At 44.7% G+C, this 21,876-nt stretch overlaps 1 protein-coding gene across 1 annotated transcript in view; it reads right to left on the bottom strand.

Moving 5' to 3' along the window:
* Positions 1 to 3,325: 3,325 nt before the first annotated feature.
* Positions 3,326 to 21,876, bottom strand: part of Vat1l (vesicle amine transport 1 like) — a 168,671-nt gene continuing 150,120 nt past the window's right edge. The window contains exons 8-9 of the mRNA XM_031341507.1: positions 7,395 to 7,478; positions 3,326 to 5,741 (exon numbers count right to left, since the gene is read on the bottom strand). Coding sequence (XP_031197367.1) covers positions 5,643 to 5,741; positions 7,395 to 7,478 — 183 coding nt within the window. The 3' untranslated portion in view covers positions 3,326 to 5,642. The remainder of the gene's footprint in view (positions 5,742 to 7,394; positions 7,479 to 21,876) is intronic.

The following is a 21,876-nucleotide window of genomic DNA, read 5'->3' as shown; positions in this document are numbered from 1 at the left end:
GAGACATTGTATACATTCTGTGACTCTAGAGAACCCTGACTAATACAAATGGATTACACATACAATGCCACATTTAATTTTTACTACAATCCTCAAACATAGACAATATGGCTATTTGTATCAGCCAGACTTCTAATTGCCTTAGCAAAGTACCCGAGAAAACAACTCACACCAAAAAGGACTGGCTCATGATTTCAGAAGTTCCAGTCCATGGCTGGCCAACTTGGTTGATTCTGGGTTGTGGTGAGGCAGAGCAACACATCAGAAGGGCATGAGAGAGCAAAGATGTTCAGCTCATGGCAGCCAGGAAATAGAGAGGAGGAACGGAAAGGAACGTCACAGGTAAGCCTTTCAATGACACTAGGCAGTGACCTACTTCCTCCCCAAAGGCCTCTTGTTCCACAGTTCTATACTTCTAGACCTTTCCAATAGCCTATTCAGATTTTGAATCTATCAATGGAGTAAGCCGTCAATAAAGGCAGAGCTCTCACAATCCAGTCCCTTCTGGTATGTATTGTAAGGAGACAGTTATCTGAATCCAGCCATCACAGGGATAACTTTTCCATCTTGCTGTAGGGTCAAATGGAGTTCATGGTCCCCAGCCCAGGAACAAACTCCTTTGTTTCCTTATTATTTTTAGTTATGGACCAAATGTCCAGGATGAGGCTTATTCCTCAAGGCTCTGAGTCAAAGATCTTGAAACCAGTTGGCTGGAATAAGGCCATCAGTGTTTACCCCTTTCCTGTGACTGGCTGTCTTAGTTTGGGTTTTTCTGCTGTGAACAGACACCATGATCAAGGCAACTCTTATAAGAACAACATTTAATTGGGGCGGGCTTACAGGTTCAGAGGTTCAGTCCATTATCCTCAAGGCAAGAGCATGGCAGCATCTAGGCAGGCATGATGCAGGCAGAGCTGAGAGTTCTACATCTTTATCTGAAGGCTGCTAGCAGAAGACTGGCTTCAGGCAACTAGGATGAGGCTCTTAAAGTCCACACCCACAGTGACACACTATTCCAACAAGGCCGTACCTCCAAATCATGTCACTCCCTGGGTTGAGCATATTCAAACCATAACAGTGTCCCACCCCAAGTCCAGGCAAAATCATAATGGGAGGCTCTCTTGCCCAATCCCTTGTGTCAGAATATGATTGGACAACGCTATAGACCACCCCGGTCCCACTTTGCTTTGTGGTTTCACCCTTTAAATATGCCATGCAATTTCCCTTCAGGGATTCAGTCAGCTGCTGAATATGTGGTCCCTGGTTGCCTAATTCAAATAAAGATCTTGCTTTGCTGGACTCTTGTGATGGCGTGGGTTGTTTTGTTTTTCTCATACCCCAACAGTATTTCCTATGAATACTGCTTGCATCCAGAAAAAGTCTTTAATATATAAACCTTTTCTGGTGGGATGTTGTGATCAGTTTCCATTTCAATTGGATGAAATTCAGATATCAAATCAGCTTGCCCAAAGCATTACCCTCATTGGAGAAACTCTAAGGCTTTTGCTCTCCTTGACTGTACCTGTGCTGTGTTGTTGCTTCAGTCCCCCTGGGTGGGCTGCCCCTTTGGAGGTTTGGATACCTATTGAAATATTCAGAGGACGCGTTTACCATCATCTTTACAAGTCCAAGGTTGGCTCAATCTATTCAGGACAATGATAAGGCACCTGTTTCTTTTCCCATAAACAAATTAGGGAACAAATATTGGGATGGATAAACTCTCAAAAGGGAAGAGTCTTCTTAGTATTTTCCAGGTATCAATTCTTTCCAGCACTGGACAGTGTGGGTACAGAAAAAGAATGCTTACTAAGAGCTTACTCCCTTTAAGTTTCAATTCCTGGTGTTGTTTCTGGACTATGTTTAGATGTGGCTGGGTACATACAGTAAAGTAAAGGGTAGCCATAATATCTGTACAAAGAAGAAAGCATTCAATAGGAAAGGGGAAATGACAGTGTTGGTGTCAAAATGAATATTCTTGAGATATGCAAGCTTTAAAAAAAAACCAGACTTTTATGGACTACTTGGGTAGGCCAGGAGAGGAACAAAGTGCTTCTTGACATGCCTATTTGTCACTACAAAGCAAAGCAAATTTACAAGCACAACCTTGAAATCAGAGATAAAGAGATCCCTGAAGGAGTTCTAGTGAGCAAGGGATGGTGATGAGAAACATCATGTTACAGCTCCTGTAAAGGTAGCCGTGGGTGTCTGCAGAGGAAGCTGACACTCAGTTCTCTTCTGTGAGGTTTGATAGTATGAGGGCCCCAAAGCATCATGGGGTCTTAGGGTATGAGAGAGAACATTGGGCAGCAGCAATCTTGGGAGATCGATCTGAACATGATGGGGCCTTAAAGGGAATGGGAGGCTTCCTGCTGAAGCTTGGAAGGAAGCTTTATTGAGGGAGGAGGGAGGAGGGAGGAGAGAGGAGAGAGGAGAGAGACAAAGCGAGCCGCTGTGGGAAGGACCTTAGGTGAAGGGTGCAGAGGGGATTCTTCAGAGATCAGCCTTCAGGATCAAATTCCTCCAAGGAGTCTTGAGCCAAACTTGAGTCCAGAACAAAGGAAATATTTGACTCTTTTTTTTTTTCCTAATAATCTTTTAGGGCTAAAGAGAAATTTCACATTATGTGATTTAGTTGAGCATAGCCTACATGATAAATAGCCTGGAGGAGCCAGGTCCCATAAATTGAGAGCTGACACATCACAGCCCAGGCTCCTTCTTAAGTTTCTGTCCCAGAGAAAAACTGCCAAGTCAGTGTTGCCTGATTCAGGCTTTGATGTCTGGTCTAACATTGCAGGCAGGGTTGAATACTACAGTAGTAGTGTACTAATGTTTATAGTATGAGACAATGTAGACAGTGTGATTGGTGGTTCAGAACATAGCTTCCCATAGTGAAGGCCTGGCTGAAATGTGGTGAGGGCTGGTCTCCTTTACAAGCCATGTGACCTCAGATTAGTAGTGATGTTTCATATGCTCTGGTCTTTCTATCTATGCATGTGTGTCATATGAGACAGGACTTAGCACTGTTGGGAGTCAGTGACTCCACACTTGCATTGTTCTTTCAGCTGCATTCAGTAGGTGACTCATAAATGCTTACCACCACCACCACCACCACCACCACCATCATAATCATCATCATCACTGGTATCATCTTCATGCAATTAATTTTATTTTGAGAGGGCAATTTACTATGTAGCCCAGGCTAGCCTCAATGTCATCATCTTCCACTCTCTGCTAAACCGAGTGCGGGAATTATAGGCTTGCATTGCTAAGGTAATCGGAACACATCCAACTATTTATGGGGAGTAAAGGATGCCATGAGAGGTTATGCTATGCTGAATACTTTATTTATATTTTTATGTAAACATAATTTGCTTTATAGGCACAATATAACAATATAACGAAAGCTCTGAAGCCACAGACATATTAGATGATGTTCGGTTCGTTCTAGTAAAGCTCAACCTTCCAAGAAGCCTTCACAGCTCCCTTAAGGCAAACATATACACTCTTTACACTGCCTCCAGGAAATAATCATGAGAGGGGAAGGAAGGTCCACGGGATAACTGACCGCCTCCAGTTGTCCCTCACCCACCCACCCTCCTGTTCTTCATGGTGACGCTGCTCACAGTCAAACGTTCTCTTTCTATGTTCTCAGGAGAAGGAGAGGTTTTACATGCGTGATCGATGGTTTTCAAAATGAAACAAATGAAAACAGGTTTGGGGAGAGATGAACGTGGGTCAGGTTCTGTGTTGCCTGAAGGCGAACCTTCCTGACTCGAGTCTTAGCCTTTTCAAAAGGCTATTTATACATACTAGTAATAGCACTCAGAGAGTGGTTCTCAGGTCTACCCACCCTTAAGCATGGTTATGGTGGAAATGCAACTGATTATGTGGTATTCTTGATAGCATCTCTCCCCAGGGGTAGAAAATAAGAATCTGTGATTGGCACTCTTTTACATATTCTCGCCCCTTGGCCTATTGGCTGGCAGCTCCTTTTCTCATCTTCATATTTGACTTTCCCAGTCACAGTGAGGAAAGACTCCCTTCAGGTAAATATTTGGCATGAAGAAGTCATTGTCACAAAATCAGGATGAGGATAAAGGAACATGACAAATGACAGGAGAGTGGCTACAGAGACTTTGCAAACCAAGTGGGGAATTGTGGAGACTTGCTCCTTCCCAGCCCACACGGGAAAATGGTGCCTACCCTGAAGCATTAAGTGGAAAAAATGGGCAACACTGGTGCCTTCTTAAGTCTTCAAGGATGTTTAGAAGCTTGGAACACCAACCCAGTCATGGGATCCCACTTAGGTCTTCCAGAAGACAAAGTAAGTTCAGGGCGCTCATTGCATGGGTGCCTTTTATATCTAGCTCAGTTTGTGAGTGATGGACATGTGACCTCTTAGAACAGAAGGGCTGGGGAAGGAGGAGCCGCACTTTGGAGGAAGGGAGACTTCTCTTCCTCTATGGTAACTGGTGTCACTTCAAAGCCTATTAGAAAGGATGAGAATGTTTCTTTCAAGCTGGAAAATTGAACAGGATATTTGATCAAGCAGTTCGGCCCCCAATTTCTAAGGAACCTGCAAATCAGCACCATGGTTTTGTGTGTTGAACAGGAGGACCATGCACTTGGCATTAGATGCTGGGCAGCCACCACCTGTATCCCTCGTGTGTGTTACACATTAGAAAGGGCTTTGAATAGGCAAGGGAAACCAATTGACTTTTCAACCCCATATAATCGTCTTCAAGAGAGGTCTTCCTTAGGAAAGGTGTTTCCTGGGCAGGAACTTAAAAATAGCAGTTGGTAATTACAAAGGCTGAGAGTGAGAACCCAGGTGAGTTTAATGACATTTGAGTTAGACCTACCTTTGGCAAGTGTTCTTAGGATTTCAATAAACCATGTGCGGGCACATGGAGGACTTTGTTCATGAGATATGGTTTCAGAGGACAGGTCTCTGTAGCTGGTCCTCAGATAGATGTTGCTGACGCATCTCTATCCAGAAAAGAACCCACATCTGCCTCCCTGGGTTAATAAGTAAGAACCAGGGAAGAGGGTTAAAGAGTGGCTCAGACCTTAGGGTGCAGAGACGCATGCAGGGACGTAGCATTTAAGAGGGACAGTGACAAAGCAACTGCTTGGAGAATTCTGTATGTATGGGATCGTGAATACTCCTTGGCCTACTCTCTTGTCACTAGCCAAACTGATAATTGCCATGCTTGGACACATGGCTGATTGCTGGCAGGCAGAGTGTCATTGGCCCGAAGAAGAGTGGCGATCTGAACAGGGCTCCGTGACAATACTTTCAATCAAGCGTGGCCTGGTTTCTGACTTTGGGCCCCGTGAGCTAGTATTAGTTTGCAAGGCTATTCTAGAACCGTCAAGAAGGACCTGAAGAAGGATGGGTTTGCTTCAAGGGAGAGGGGAGAGCATGATATACAGACCAGGAAGGGACACAATACTGCATGGAATGGGATTGGCACTTAATTCCAAACACAACAGTGATCAACAGCTTCTTAGCTTGGCTGACTGCGGACAAACACGACACACACTGGACTACAGCATTTGTTCACTGGGGCACAGAAGATTTCTCCTGGTGGCCATCTTCTTCCCAGCCATCCTCCACCTTTGTGGACTCGAGGTCTGGCTTACTGGATGAAGGGCATCCTCTCTTTGTTCTCACTGTCACCTTCATGGTCCTCTTCTTCCTCCCCTGCCTCGCTGGTCTCTGTGCTGTCATTGGCCATCTGTAATTCAACAAGATATCATTATGGAGGTCATGTACCCACTCCCTCACCATCTCTGAGCATTGGATGAAGCATCATGGGATGGAATGAAGCATCATGGGATGGACTTCTTTCAGACTGGTCATTCCTATAGGAAGACGTCCCTTTGAGGATCCCTTCTGTACCTTTTACTAGTACCTGCTAAGGCCCTGCTACTGCCTTTAGCATCACTTAATAGCTCTGGAGATGGCCTCCTGGGGGTCCATCCTGACTCTCATGATGTTCTGAATTCAGCTTGACTTCATGTTGTCATCCCTTCAATTCTAGCCTTCTATCTAGAAGGGACGAGACACCTTCCCTACCACTGATGCGTCAATTGCCCATTCTTCACTGTCTCTTTATTCCTTTGGGTGTCAAGGTAAAAACATTCTCAGAAAACAAGGACAATAACTCAACAGGGGTAGAGCTGAGCTCTTGGCCCGAATGGGAGCATCTTTTCATCTTCATATGACAGGTTCTGACCTTTGGTCAAGTAAACCTAAGTCTAGACCAAGGGCCAGCAGAATATCATGGGTTCGTGGAGACAGGCAGTGCCTTTGCATGGAAAGCCAGTGCCAGATATTTTGTTTAAATGCAATAGTTGGCCAGGGCAGCTCTAGAACCTTCTATGCGCGGGACTGAAAGAGACATATTTATGTAGACCACAGGGGAGTCCTTGGACTCTAGTTCTTTCTTCCTAATTCCACAATATCATTTCCCACTTAACAGTCCTCTGACTTCTTGTTTTAAAAACTATATCCATGTCATTATCAGCAGCATAAGTAGCACAAAATGACCCTTCCTTTGACTGTCTTGTATGGAGTGAAATGGCCATCTGGGCTACAGAAGGCAAGGGTCTGTTTCTGAAAATATACACTTGGACTGAGAGTCATGGATTGTTTTACTTATTTTACTTAAATTTCTTGAAAAATGACAGATACCGCTGCACAAGCCTACATACTTTCTCTGTCTAGCTTACCTAGAACTTAGGATGGCCGGCCATACTCAGCAGCTGCCTTTCTAAGTGACTGAGAAGAACCCATCAGTCTCTTGCTTATAAACAGGACCAAAGCTGGTGGGCAAAACTTTCCCAGGTTGCAAATGGGACTGAGCTCCTGGCTTTGAATGCAAGTCGTCAGAGACTGTTGATTAAGGGCTACATCACATGCCACCTCTCCCCTAAAGCTGCTAGTTTGAGAACAGATAAATCTGATGTGCTGTGTTCTTGTGGATTGCCTGCATATTAGCGTTTTCTCCTGATGAAAGCAAGTGAATTCACGAGGAGTACCAGGAAGCATCCTGGAGGTGGTGGGTACCATTCTGTTGTGCCCATGCACGTGCGCTGTTTAAAATTATGCAGGAAACTTTTGCATTGGTGCCTAGAGCTAACAGCTGTAAACATTTTTTTCCCTTTTCTATCCATTTTCTGTTTGTTCCCACTCAGCAATTTTCCTGTCTTTCTCAAACACTTTCGTTTTCCCGTCTCCACTTTCATTAGGCCATGGCTAATCTCTCATTCTGGCATCATGTGATCACTTCTAGTAAGCTGCCTGTTGGACACCAGTTGTGACTACTGACGATCCATTGGTTTGTCTTTGGTGTTGAACTGGGTAGTTTCCTCTACATTCCACTTACCAGCGGGGTCGGGGTCTTTTCCACATCCAGAATTAACTTCCCGATGTTCCCTCGGTCGTGGATGCGCTGCATGGCCTCCTTTACCTGGAACACAAGGTGAGTGAGACATTAGTGAGATCAGGAAAATGTGCCTGAAGAAGTCAATCCAACCTGCCATCCACCAGAGGGCGCTGCAGCTCAAATAGTGGTTCAGCCAGCAACTTTTTGTGGCGCAAACCTATTCAATCGCCTCTTGTCAGTCACACGAGCGGACCTGTCTTCTGTAAGTCTTCTGAGTCTGAAAAATAAGGGTTATGGTTTTCACAACGAGAGGATAAATATATATTTTATAAACCAGAGTGGTCTGACAGAATGTTAAGCGATGAGAGTATTTCTTAGGGTTATTTGAGACCTGCCTACTTAAGTGTTACATAACTCTGCTTCATAATTTGGTTAAATAAATTAGTTACCAGAGGAAAACCCTCATTTGCGAAATCCCCTAGCTTTCTAATTGCTGGGATAAATCGGCTTCCACCCAGCGGCACTCTCTTCAGAGGATCATCCTCCCTAGAAACGAGGATCTATGGTTTCCTTTCCCATTTTTCAGACTCATGAATGTCACTACGGGGCGGGAAGGGGACGAGGATGGGCTAAGGTGATCCTCTGTGAGTTCTGAGCCTTTCCTTCGATGCTGTGCAGAACGTGAACTGCAGAGGGCGCTGTGGGAATTAATGGAGAAGACAAGGAACCTTGCCTGCCCTCCATGTCTCAAGTGAAATCTAACCGGGGACGCAACATCTCTTGCCTCACAAAAGTCAATTTATAAAAATTTATAATAGGTTGAGTCTAAATATTTTTTGTAAAGTCTCACAATTTTAATATTCTTGTTCCTTTAGCGTCAAGGCTAGATGCTCTGGCATTAAAACAAAAAAGTTAGGCATAGTTAACTGCGTGTAGGGAACTCAGCCTGTGGCTGATGGAGAAATGTTAGCTCATTTGAAAATCAAAGGCTTCTCTTCATTTGGATCCAAACTCACAGAACCATTAAAATGTTTGTGTTCAAATTGCTTTTCTGGGACTTTAGAGACACAATTCCATTTATGGGAGAAAAACATAAAAGATAATGACTTCGTCGCTTTTAGTGGCAAAACACTGAAGCAGCTCATGTGTCGCAGTAAAGGGATGGGTAAATAAACAATGGCTTTTTACATTCATCTACTGAGTGGGGATGTTGCAATAGCTGTTAAGGAAAAGAAAGATATATGCCACTAATTATAAAGGAGACACAGCGGGATCGAATGCTTTTGTAATCTTGCTAAATGAGAAAACCGAAAGAAGTACTTTTATTTACATCTCTATAAAAATGTAGGTATTCTAAAACAGCTAGGAAGGCTTGCAGGTGTGCCTTGAAAGTTAGGCGGAGGAGAGGAGGGCATTTTGACTCTACCATCCAATTACTGTTATGTAGTCATGTGCTGTCAAATCAACCCTTAATATAAATTCGATGGGTCTTTCAAATGTAGTTATTTTTGTCTCTCTGGGGTGATGAAAAACCTGTTTTTTAGAGTGATAGTGCCAGGTGATTGTTGATTTTTTGTTTTTGTTTTTGTTTTGATCCTGATAAACAAGTCAGTTGAGTCCTTCCATTTACATGGTGACTTCTGAAGTCATAAAAACCCGGTACCATAGTTGCCTCTGGGCATCTCTGGGAGGTTGATTCTGAAGCTCTCCACAGATTCCAACATGGGTAGGTGCTCTTGTATAAAGCAGTGGGCTATGTATCTACATAGAACCTACACACATTTCCCCGTAGACTCTTCTTTTTCTAGATTATTTGTACCACCAAATACCACATGATACTGTGCTCTGCTACCATAGAGTGAATCACGATAGCCAATCAAAGTCTTCACGTTCATGCATTTTTTTTCCTCCAAGTATTTCCTCATAGACGTTTGCTGAAACTGCTGATATAGAATCTGTAGATGAGGCAGGCTCGCTGTGCTTCCTGAAGAGCACTATGTCGTGACAGATGGTTGCTAGCATAGCTCTCTGCCCCTTGTGGGAGTCATATCCTTGGGTTATTTTCTCCTTGAGTGTAGGCTGGAGCTAAGGGGACCTGCTTCCTTGCACAGCACAGCAGAAGTGATGGGCTCCTCTTTCCAAGATGAAATTAACAAAAGGCCAGGGCATCCGAACAGCAATGACTCCAGAGAGGCATACTGCATTAATGGGGGCTGCCCTGTGGAATCCCTCCGTGGAATCCCGAGACCTGAGACTAATTCCATCCAATAGCCAGTGAGGAACGGAGACCCCCAGCCCTTCTGAGGATCTGAATCTTGCCAACAAACCCCAAAGGACTTAGAAGTAGTAAGTACTTGTCCAGTCAAACCTCGAAATGAGATCATATTTCAGTTGCCATCTTGACTGTAGCCTTGTGGGAGTCAAAGGACCCAGCTAAGTCATACCTGGCTCCTGACACCCTATCCCGAGCTTATGAAATCACAAATGCTTTTACAGTTCACTGTTTTGTTTTGCAGGGGGTCGGGAGGAGGTAAGTGAAGTAATAAATATTGAACAGACTCCTACTTTGCATACGTACTGCTTAGCTTGCAAGGTTCATACAGTGCCCATTTTAAGGATAAGTGCCTTAAAGCTAAAGAACATTAGTAATTCATTCAAAGATGACATGGCTACAGGGAACAGAATGTGGTTCAGAATTAGGTTGGAGAGAGTTCAAATCCAGCATTCAATTTTACCCTTCAATTTTACTTAGAACAGACTGTTTCACTTAGTTCTCAGAAGTAACAGGGCTCTCACAAGGCTCCTTTTGGGTATTAGGAACCCCAGGCACGTCCTGTGCACCAGGCAAATGCTCTACTACTGAGTCACCCCCTTAGCCCATCATGGTGGAATCTGATGAAACACTCGACCTCTGCTCCCAGTCCCACACTGTCAGATTCTAGGCAAGCGTTCTACCATTGAGTTATACCTCAACCTCTTCACTGGTAAATTCTGGCTAAGCACTGCACTACTGTGCCACATTCCTGGACCTTTCCTGATTGGTTCTATCCTGGTACTCTACTGCTGATCCAACCCCTAGCCCCTTACCGACAGATTGTAGGCAACTGGTCTACCACTGAGCCATGTCCCTAGTCCCTTCTAGATGTATTCTAGGCAAGTGTTTGACCAATGAGCCACACCCCAGCCTACTTTTTACTTTTTATTTTGAGACAAGAGTTTCACTAAGTTTTCCCAGGGTAGCCTGGAACTCAGTCTGTAATCCAAGTAGATAATGAGTTTGTAATCCTCCTGTCTCAGCATCTGGAACAACCACAATGACAGGAGGCAGTTAGGTACACTTTAAGCTGCTTCTGTACTAAGCTGGAGTCCGGGGGGGAAAAAAAAGCAAAGAGTTGTTTTCTTACTAGTTGAAGTGAATCATGATGCTTGAAGGGTTAGGAGAAGCCCCCTGTAGGGTTGCCTTTAATCTGCATAGTTTTGGAAATTTCTCTCTGAAATGAAACGTCGCCTTGAAGCTCTGTCTGCAGAAAATGGATAAAGGGCCAGGAGTAATCTCCGGAGGTCATTTAATTACCCCCACCCCACTCCTGCTGTCAGACTCTCCATGCTCTTTTAAGGATGCTCCTGGAGTTGTGCAGGAGCCCCACTGGCAGAGGCTTAGAAGGAAAGAGACTACCACTTTTGATCAATTCTTTATCAGGCACAGTGTGTAGCATTTTGTGGAGCTATTTCGTCTACACACTGAGCTTCTTGAGGGAATGTTTGTATTGGCTTTTCACAGTCCGGGAAGAAACACAAGGAAGAAGCCTCTGAGAGGTTTGCTTTTGGCTGTCACTTAGAAGAGAGAGTGGAGGGGGCTGCCTGAGTACCAATTGCTTCTTCTCAGGACTCTGGGCAAAACCCATTACAGGGCTATACTGGCCACACCCAAGAGTGTGCTGATACTCCTGCATGGTCAAGGCTGAACACAGTCTTTGCTACAAATTTATCAGCTTATAAAAGGTTCCCCAATAGGTGGTGTTCTCCAGATGTTTGATAGCACCTGGGGAGATTTGTCTCCTTCCCCACCATTTATTGGGGAGTCCCCAGAAAGACTTTCCTAATGTCCCTCTCTGTTTGAAACCAACATTACATTAAAAAGAGAGTCAGGGAGACTTGTCTCACCTAACCCAGGAGCTGCAGAGCACCTGTGACAACAGTCCTTGTATGTCATACCAACTGCCACACAAGGTCACTATAAAGTTTGTACCAGACTACAAAGATTTAGTATTTATGAGGTCACCCAAGAGCAAAAATGGGGCTGGAGAGATAGCTCAGTGGTTAACAGCACACGATGCTTTTGCAAAGGACCAGAATTTGGTTCCCAGCACCCATACTGGGTATTGAGTGGCTCATAGCTGCCTGTAACTCCACCACTGGGGGAGGGGGGGCGGAATTCAATGCTCTCTTCTGGACTCCATGGATATCTGCACACATACTACATGTACATACATGTGTGTGCACGTGTGCACATGTATACACGCACACTTAAAATAGTAAAAAACTTACAAGTTAAAAAGCTGAAAAAGTGTAAAATTTCTCATTGAGAGCTGTGGAAAATGCTTACAGATTAAAATTATAATATTTAGACATTGACTTAAGGAAGACTCAGTTTAAGCTATCTTGTCCTTTTCTGAATATGGCTGCTGGAACATTGAAATTCTTCACTGGTGGCTTGCCAAGTGTTCCGCTCTTCTGCTCTTGATGGATGCCCCAGGAGCGATGTCTGTTATCCTAGTGGCCAAAATCCTTCTCTTAATTCTAGCACCCTTTACCTCACAACAGATATGCCTGAAGCTCAGTAGGCTGTCTGCTGTGCTTCTGCATGTTCCAGGTCACTTCCTGGAGCTCCCCAGTCCTGTCACTAACATAGCTTACAGCTTAGCTGTGAACTCTTCCAGGCACTTGTTCTGTGCACTGTGCACCTGACTTCCACAATCTGGCCAAGTACTGAGGATCCTAGTGTATCAGGCTGGGCAATAATATAGGTGTCATCCCTGGACTTGGAACATCTGTGTCAGCTTTCATATTGTAAGCCTACAGAACAACACAGTCAAATACAAACCCAGAGCATGCTACCACTATGACCAAAATGGTTTCTAGGCACAGGAAGAAATGTAAAAAAGAAGCTATTGAAATTGATTGCAATAATGTCTTTTACCAAATATATCCAACCTACTTAGCTTTAACTGTCAGCATCTGGCTGTTGTGTGAGAAGGGAGTCTCAGTGGATGGGTTGCTCAGAACAAATTGATTTGCCTGTGGGTAGGTCTGTGTGGGCTTGTCTTGTTATACACAGGAAGACCCTGACCACTGTGGGTGGCACCATTCCCTAGGAAGGTCGTCCTGGCTTGTATAGAGGAGCTAGAAAAGTATTGGTTTATGACTTGTCCACTACACACTGTTCCTCCATGGTTACCACTTGGAATTCCTGTACCGACTTCTCTCAATGACGGACTGTGACTTGTGAATGGAAAGAAACCCTCTTCTCCCCTCAGTTTGCCTTTGGTCATGATATCTGTTGCAGGGATGACTGTCACTGGACACTATTCAAACTGCTCTCATTTCAGTGTACTCAAAATGATATTAAGTTAATGATGTGTATTTGCTCTGTGTTTTCGACATTTGGAGTATATACAGTAGGCTTATAGAATATCTCAAGTCAGACCAGCCCCTCTCCAAATACTCAGAGGCCTCATATGGCTCACAAGCATCTTGAGGGTGTCTTCTGGAGCCCTCCGCACAAAGGAAGGTCAGCATATGATAACCTGAAGAATAAAGGAATAACTAAATGGACAGTGGATGTGTGGTATGGTTGAGATGCTATGTGGCTGAGCTTCTTCCCAGTGGGTTTCCATCCTGTGACTACCCCAGTTCCCAAAGTTGGGTAGCTGTCTCTCAGTGGCCTGCTCAGTGCTTCCCGGGTGGCCCGGAGGAATCTGTTCCTCATTAGAGCTGTGCTTTCCATACCCTGTGGGAGACAGCAGCTTCTGTTACGCTGTCCAGATGTGTCTCAGCAGCTGGATTTCCCAGGGCTGGGCATTCTGGAGGTTCTCAGGCCACATCTACCAGCAGTATTTATTTTGTTTTAATCCACACAGTGGGAGTCAGGGAATCTGAGCTATGTCATTCAGACTCCTGGGTATGTATCCTGAAGTCACATGAGCCTTTTCTGACACTGCAGTTCTTCATAAGGCTTTACGCGGATGGCAACCCAAGCAGAGAGTGGTAGTTCTGCTTCTTCTTGGTAACACTGTTTGGTATCTTGTGCTTTCTTTTCCTGTGCGTGAAGCAACAACACCTATGCTACCTATGCCCAGGAAGAATAGGTATGCTCCACCTTTTTTTTTTTTTTAAGACTTTATGGATGCATATGTGCACTGCGTGTGGGAGTGCTATGCCTTTGGAGACCAGAAGAGGGTGCTGTATTCCCCTGGAGCTGGAGTTACAAGTAGTTGTGAGCCACCCTATATAGGTGACAGGTGGGGCTCTCTCTTTCTCTCTCCCTCCCCCTCTCCCTCTCCTTCTCCTTCTCTCTTCCTCTTTCCCTCCCTCATCCCTTCTCCCTCCCTCATTCCCTCTCCCTCCCTCCCTCTCTCTCTGCTGCTGAGGGTGCTCCAATGCCAGAGTTTCTGTGCTCTGGGCGGTGCAAGTCTAGGTGTCTGCTTGTGGTGGGGTGGGGTGGGGCAGAGATAATGAGACAGCTGGGGTACTGGGAAACAAACTCAGCTCCTCTGGAAGAGCAGCAAATGCTTTTAACTGCTGAGCCATCTCTCCGGCCCCTGCTCTGCTTTGAAGGAACCTCACTTCCCCCTCTTAAATAGGTTAATCATCAAGAGAAACATTCCACGGCCCCCTCAAAAATGTATGTACTCAAAAGGAAGAGAATGATGATGTTTGGTTATGAAGAAAAAATGGCAGAGGAGAGGGGCAACCTGCTTATTCAGTAAGACAGGGTAGGACAGCAGACCCCTCACTGTTCCCTGTCAGCTTACCCCCAGCATTACCCTATTTAACTGGCATTCCTAAGGAGAATCTACACAAAGCCTCTAGATGTCATTTGGAATCTGGACCCCTGCAGCCATTGTATGGTGTTATTATTACCTAACGTTCCTGGTACACTCTCCCCCTGTGAAGTGTAGGTTAAGTTTTGCATACAATTGCTCCCCCTAATGTAAAATTACTTATAGCATAGTGCTCGAAGCACAGATTTATTTTCTTATAACTCTTGGGGTCATGGATTAGCGGTGGGTCACACCTGTCTAAAATCAAGGTAGGGTTTAAGACTATGTCTCCCTCTCTGGAGGGCCAAGGCGACCACATTTCTTTGACTTTTCCTGCTTCTGAAAACCTTCATCCCTTTGCCAGTATGTTCTCCCTACCATCTTCGAAGCCAGTAAGGTAAAATGTCCTCATCTCTCCAGCTTTGGACCTCTTGCCTCTGACTTTCTAGGAGCCTTGTGGTTACTTGGAGCTGAAAAGATAATTCAGGTTAACCCACCCAGCTCAAGATCCTTAAATTAATTTCATCTGTGAAATTCCCTTTGCTTTGTGAGGTCCCATGACCTCAGGTTCCAGGGATGAGAATGTAGATATCTTTGGAGGGAGTGGACTCTGTCCATCACAAGGTTGTGGACCACCTCATGGAACCATCATTGTAAAGAGTGACAGGGATGGCATATCAGGAATTTGGCAGAGTGGTTGGCTCACACTAATTTCATATGATGTCTGCTCAAGCCCAGGAAGATGTTTTCTCCCCAAAGTTACTTTAGAAGGGAACCTGAGGTCTTAGTGCCCTCGATTGGAACTCTGAAAGATAACTAAGTTCTTCCACAGAACCCCAGGATAATTAATAATTAATCCCTTCCTCCTTTCTTTCATTATATTTATGTGTGTGTGTGTGTGTGTGTGTGCGCGCGCGCAAGTATGTGCCTGTGTATGTGCACATATGCATGTATGTGACGGTATGTGCATCATGGCACACACACAGAGGTTAAAGGATAACCCGTGGGACTTTGTTCTCTTCTTACACTATGTGGCTCCCAGGGATAGAACTCAGGTGGCCAGGCTTGCTGCCAAGTGTCTTGACTTGCCAAACTACCTTTCTGGCTGGATGGTTTATTACTTTATGGGCTGCCCCTCCCCCTCATTAAAGGTGGATTCAAGCTGGGTTCTGTCTGGTGTCCAGAGAGAAGTTACACCCCTGAGGCCAGAAGGAGGCCTTCCTCCCTCTATTACAGTCACATCTATAGAATAAAGATGTTGTGGGGTCAGAGGATAGCCACTCAAAGAGAACAGCTCCCATCAACACACATTTCTCAATTGGCTTCCAGGTTTCTCAGCTCTCAAACCACATTGGGACGTTTCTACCTTTGCTAGTGGCTAAGCTGGGACTTGAGGGTGTGAGAAAAGTAGCCACTCATGAGATGGATGCCTCTCCTTATACTCTTCCTTCTGGCTAAGCACATGTGACAGTCAGACATGGCTGTGACATGGGGATTATGTAGTATGACTGTCAGGACCTGGTAATTGACCACGGGGACTAAGGGCACCAGGAGATAAAGGTAGCTCATGATGATGCTCTAACACAGGAACAAGTTAGAACAGGTGACAAGCAGAAGGTATGTGACGTCACCACAGGGATCATGATGATGATAAAATAATCTATCTGAAGTTCCCAGTGTCACTTTTGACTTTCATTGTTGAACAATGCAATGGGGTGGACAGCCATTTCCTCCCTCATCTCCAGCCCTAAAATATGGATCTGAGACTGAGCAGGCCTCAGGATCTGAGATTCAGGACTAGGGAGAGGAGAGAGAGAGCAAGAAGGTGAACAGCTCAGAAGGAGGAAGGCAGGTGCCTTCTTGCAGTGGGTTTAGAATCAGCAAAGCTGAGCCAGAGTATACTCACTGAGAAGAGCCCTTAGTGGATATACTGGCTGGTTTTTTGTGTCAACTTGACACAGGCTTGAGTTATCACAGAGAAAGGAGCTTCAGTTGGGGAAATGCCTCCATGAGATACAGTTGTAAGGCATTTTCTCAATTAGTGATCAAGGTGGGGAGGGCCCTTGTGGGTGGTATCATCTTTGGGGTGGTAGTCTTGGGTTCTATAAGAAAGCAAGCTGAACAAGCCAGTAAGAAACATCCCTCCATGGACTCTGCATCAGCTCCTGCTTCCTGACCTGCTTGAGTTCCAGTCCTGACTTCCTTCTTTAGTGATGAACAGAGGTGTAAGCTGAATAAACCCTTTCCTTCCCAACTTGCTTTTTAGTCCTGATGTTTGCACAGAAATAGAAACCCTGACTAAGACAATGGGTATCCGGGGCTTCTTATCTCTTAATAGATTCCTAGGCAACCAAGGCTCTTGTTCTCCAAACCCATCCTCTATCACACAAAGTGCCATAGCAGTTGCAATGCAAGGTTAAAGACGGACCCTCATGGAGGTTGCAGTCTCCTGATAGAGGTTATTTATTTATTTAAAACATCGTCATTGTGTGCAGGTAGCCGTACTCATGCAGGGTTCATGGTTTGTTTGTGTAGCCTCCGCTGCCACCTAGCATAGTTCATCTGGTGCCTTCAGTTCATGCGCTGCATGAGGTCCATTGTATTTAATAGTCAGGGCATGACCCGCAGGGAAAATTTAATTGGCTCACAGCATGTAGGAGCAGGAGAACTGTGGAGCAATTACAGCCGACCCTGTTTATTTCTATCTACACCATAACTAGGAGAGATGAAGTTTCCGGAAGTCTAGTAAGGCTGACTCACCGGTGGCAACTTTGCTGTTCTGTTTACTCTCAAGATATTGGGCCTCTCATCCTTTCTCCAGCCTCTTTGTTCATTCCTCTGCCATAAGAGACTCTGGGGGAGCAGAAGACAGGAGGGATAGTGGAGGCTTCCCCTTGGCTATCCCTGCCTTGGGGCAGATTTCTGGCCAGAGTTAGGTCTCTTTGTAACTGCAGCTGTTGCCGGTTCCAGCTTCCACTCTGGAATCTGGTAGAGTGACTGTTCTGACAAACATCAGGATGCTTTACAGAGATATCGGTGCCCTTGTCTTTGGCTCTCAGATTAGTGAAACAAAGTAACCCCTGGGAATTGGTGCCAAACAGAAGGGAAGCTTGTGTCCCAGGAAGGGCTTTCACAGAGAGCTTTGACAACTAGCCATAACTCTAACCATACAGGAGAGACTGGAGCTCAGACAATAGCAGGCAAAACCACAAGTTGATTGGGATTGTTTTGTTTTATATATATATATATATATATATATATATATCTGGCTCTACTTTGACCCAAACCTCATTCCAGGACCCTGAAGAGGGACTGTGGAGTGGGGTGGGGGTTGGATCTCTTTGTCCTTCTTCCCCAGAGTGGCCACGTTGAATAAATCTCCATCTTCTGGCTTTGCCTCTTATTTATTTGTTTTTAATTGGCTTACTAAGAGTGGATGGACAAACGCAGCTTAGAGGGTCTGTCAGGGACCAGAGCTCTGAGCCTAACAAGCCCAGTAATGTTAATGCTTCTTTGTTCTTGAGCACCTTGAAGCCTGGGATGGGCAAGCCCTTTCTGCCATTGCTGGGTTCTAGGTATCTTGACTTCTTTGTTGGTTTCCTTAACTCTGAAATAGTCAGTGGCCACTCCCCTCATTCAAAGCCTTCAAACCTGTGGGTTAACCTGCTGCTGCGTTGCATCTGGGACATTCAGATTGGCACATTTAAAATATTCACCAGTTTTATTGAAGCCGGGTTATTGTTTGAGAAGATTGCTAAGAATCTGAGGCCAGCCTGGGCTAAAGTGTCAAACAAAATGTGTTGAATGTACAGTTAGATTCAGCTCAGGAAGGACTGTAATAGGCACATGGTGTCTCCAAGAGTCCCTGCCCGTGCAGCACTTAGAGTCATGCAGAAACACAAGCCTAGACCCGATGTCACCATTTGCTTGTGGCTCATTGGTGTGAGGACAATGTGGATGGATGGGAGCTGGAGGAACAGGGAGAAATCTGAAAAAGAAATAATTGAATTGGGATTTAAAGAATGAATGGAGTTTATTTGTAGTGAATTGGTTAGAGAGGACAATTCTAACCAATAGAATGTGGGAAAAGGTCCTCCAAACATCAGTGGCCATGGGGACGAAAGAACAGAATTAAGTATGAACTTAGATGCAGGAAAGGTGTGTTGGGACTTTCCAGGGTACTTATTGTGATGGCTAGCTTTGTCAATGTGACAATATAGACTCACTGGGAAGAGAGTCTCAACAAGGGAGTGTCTACATGGGGTTGACCTGTGGCCATGAAGGGAGGGAATTGTCTTGATTGAGATAATTGATGTGGGGAAGCCCCAGCCCAGTGTGGGAAGCACAATTCCCTCTGTGGAGGCTCCTGAACTGTGTGGGTGAGAAAAATCAAGGTGAGCGAAAACAAGCAAGCTGCATGCATACATTTGTTTCTTTCTCCGCTCTTTGAAGTTCCTGGTACCTTGGCTTCCCCGCGATGCCAGGCTATAACCTGGAATTGTAAGTGGAAATAGATTCCTTTCTCCCCTAGTTGCTTTTTTGTCCAAATATTTTATGGAAGTGGCGGAGATGAAATATGACCACGTGTCATACAAACAGACTCTCCCTGCATCCTGCTCTGCTACTCGAGGGCCTCATTCTTTCATACTTGGGCAAGGAGGGTTATAGAAAGCTCAGTTTTTGTTTGGGGCTTTCATTCACTGTTTCATAATATTCAATTTTCTTTTGAATGGTGTGAAAGGCACAAAGTTATTAAGGTACAAATGACACCACTTACTAACTATGGCGCTGAGCTTGTGTTATGAATAGTAATAAGGACTGTCTACCTAAGATAGGAAAAAAATGAAGATGGATAATTCTGTGAATCACTGTGCCTATTAGATGATAAATTAAAAGCTTTGAAAATAGAGAATTGAGAAATATCATAATAATGAGACACATCAGCAAGGTCATCCGTAGAACATGACACTAACCACGCCCATTTCTGAGAGGGACCAAGGATTCTGAAAACCAAAAGTGGTCATCTAAGAGCAGAATTATCACAACATACCATAGGATCTCAATTTCTTGGTTATTCTGGAAACCATTTCCTGGTTTCAGATATGAAAGTAATTTGAGGCACAAGTTTAAAAAAATCTATTTTTAATTATGTGCATGTGTGTGGATGTATATGCTACTGCAAGTACCTATGGAGTCCAGAAGAGGATATCAGATCCCCAAGAGCTGAAGTTAGTCAGTTATGAGCCATAGGATATGGGTATGGAGAATCAAATATGGGTCCTTGGCAAGGGTGGCAAGTGCTCTTAACTGTTGAGTCATCTCTCCATTCCCCACCCCAAGGTTTTATGGGGGAGGGACTGGAAATAAGGCCCATGGACTCACCCACCAGGAAGAGAGCAAAACTGAGTCAATCCTCATCTCCTCCCTGAAGGAACTACAGGTGAATCTGTGAGGCAATGCAGAAGGATTTGGAGCCACATTTAAGTAGGAGCTTGATCTCAGAACCATGCAAGTACAGGGTTAGCACCTGAAAGTGAGTACTCCCTTAAATTTTGTATTAACTGCAACCACTCTTGTCTTGTTCTAGAAGTACTGATGACTATTAGTTCAGAAAGAAGCAGGTGAATTAGTTATTACATTTAAGGCAAGTCTCTACTCAGCAAGAGGATATAATAGGGATACTTCAAGAGGGTTGCATTTATGTGGATACACACATATGCACACACACACATACACACATACACATATGCACATATATATGTATCTGTATGTATAGCTCTAGCTCTATCTATATCTATCTATCTATCTATCTATCTATCTATCTATCTATCTATCTATCTATCTCTGTGCCTGTGTGTATATGTATGTGTGCATATGTACATTTGGAGACCAGAAGATTCCTCAGTCACTCTCTAGCTTATCTTTCAATCACTCTCTACTGTGTATTTTGAGACAGGGTCCCCCCCGAACCTGGAGCTTACCGATTCCTGGCCAGCCAGATCCAGAGATTCTCCAGCCAGCCTCAGCTGTGCTGGGATTACAGATGTGTAACACCATGTGTGGCTTACCACACAAGACCAGGGAGTACCTGAACTTAATCTCAACTCCCCATATAAAAAGCCACACATGGTGTAAGCACTTTAATGATTAAGCCATCTGTCTTAGCCAGGGTTTCTATTCCTGCACAAACATCATGACCAAGAAGCAAGTTGGGGAGGAAAAGGTTTATTCAGCTTAAACTTCCACACTGCTGTTTACCACCAAAGGAAGTCAGGACTGGAACTCAAGCAGGTCAGGAAGCAGGAGCTGATGCAGTAGCCATGGAGGGATGTTCCTTACTGGCTTGCTCCCCCTGGCTTGCTCAGCCTGCTCTCTTATAGAACCCAGGACTACCAGCCCAGGGATGGCACCACCCACAGTGGGCCCTCCCCTCTTGATCACTAATTGAGAAAATGCCTTACAGCTGGATCTCATGGAGGCATTTCCCCAATTGAAGCTCCCTTCTCTGTGATAACTCCAGCTTGTGTCAAGTTGACACAAAACCAGACAGTACACCATCTCTACACCCTGCTCAAGAGAACTCTTAAGGGGTCATTAGTAGCAAGCACTGGCTCAGAAGACCCCAGGCACATCCCAAGTGTAAGGAGGAGAGAAAAGCAAAAGCCAGTCAGAACTACATGGATAGAGTTTTCTTTTGTCATGAGCATTTGGACGGTATGGGTTCTCTTGGTCAAATATGGATCATGGTCATATAGGTGTTCAAATGAATTTGATCAGGGCCAAAGGCAGCCATGCAGCAGAGATTCACGTAATCCATAGCAAGTCTGGTGCTCATACTTACTCTACTCTAGGTTTTTTTGTTGTTGTTTTTTTGTTTTATGAAAGCAAAAGGTAGGAAAAAAAACCTGTTGAGTGCTTTGCCTCTGATAATTATTGATTTAGTCATTCATTCATTAATTTATTTTTTGACAGAGTTTCATCTAGCAGAAGCTGGCCTGAACTTGCTATGTATCCAAGGGTGTCTGTCCTTGAACTTCTGATCTTCTTTCTCTCTTCTAGTTTCCCAGTGCTGAGATTACAGGTATGCTCTGGCATGTCTGGCTATTCTGTTTATTTAATTAGCAATGGATTTGAGTGGTTGAGAAGAACTGAAACATCCATTCAATGAATGCTGGTTCCAGTGTGTGAGTGAGGTGGGAGTTGGGGTGGGGTGGGTTGTCGGGGCGGGGGGAGAGGATACAAAGAGAGGCAAAGAGGATACAAAGGGCTTCCTATTTGGAGATGCATAGGCTCTCAGAAAGCCCTAAACTCCAATATGCATTGTCCAATATTTGACTGTTGCTACTGCATGCTTGGGGTCAAACCAGGAGCCTCATGTATACTAGATGCTCACCCTACCACCGAGACACACCCCTGGCTTTTTTTTTTTTTTTTTTTTT

Source organism: Mastomys coucha, unplaced genomic scaffold (genome assembly GCF_008632895.1).
Source record: "Mastomys coucha isolate ucsf_1 unplaced genomic scaffold, UCSF_Mcou_1 pScaffold22, whole genome shotgun sequence".
Lineage (NCBI taxonomy): Eukaryota > Metazoa > Chordata > Mammalia > Rodentia > Muridae > Mastomys > Mastomys coucha.
Note: the sequence above shows the minus strand (reverse complement) of the source record. Positions and strands in the feature narration are given on the sequence as shown.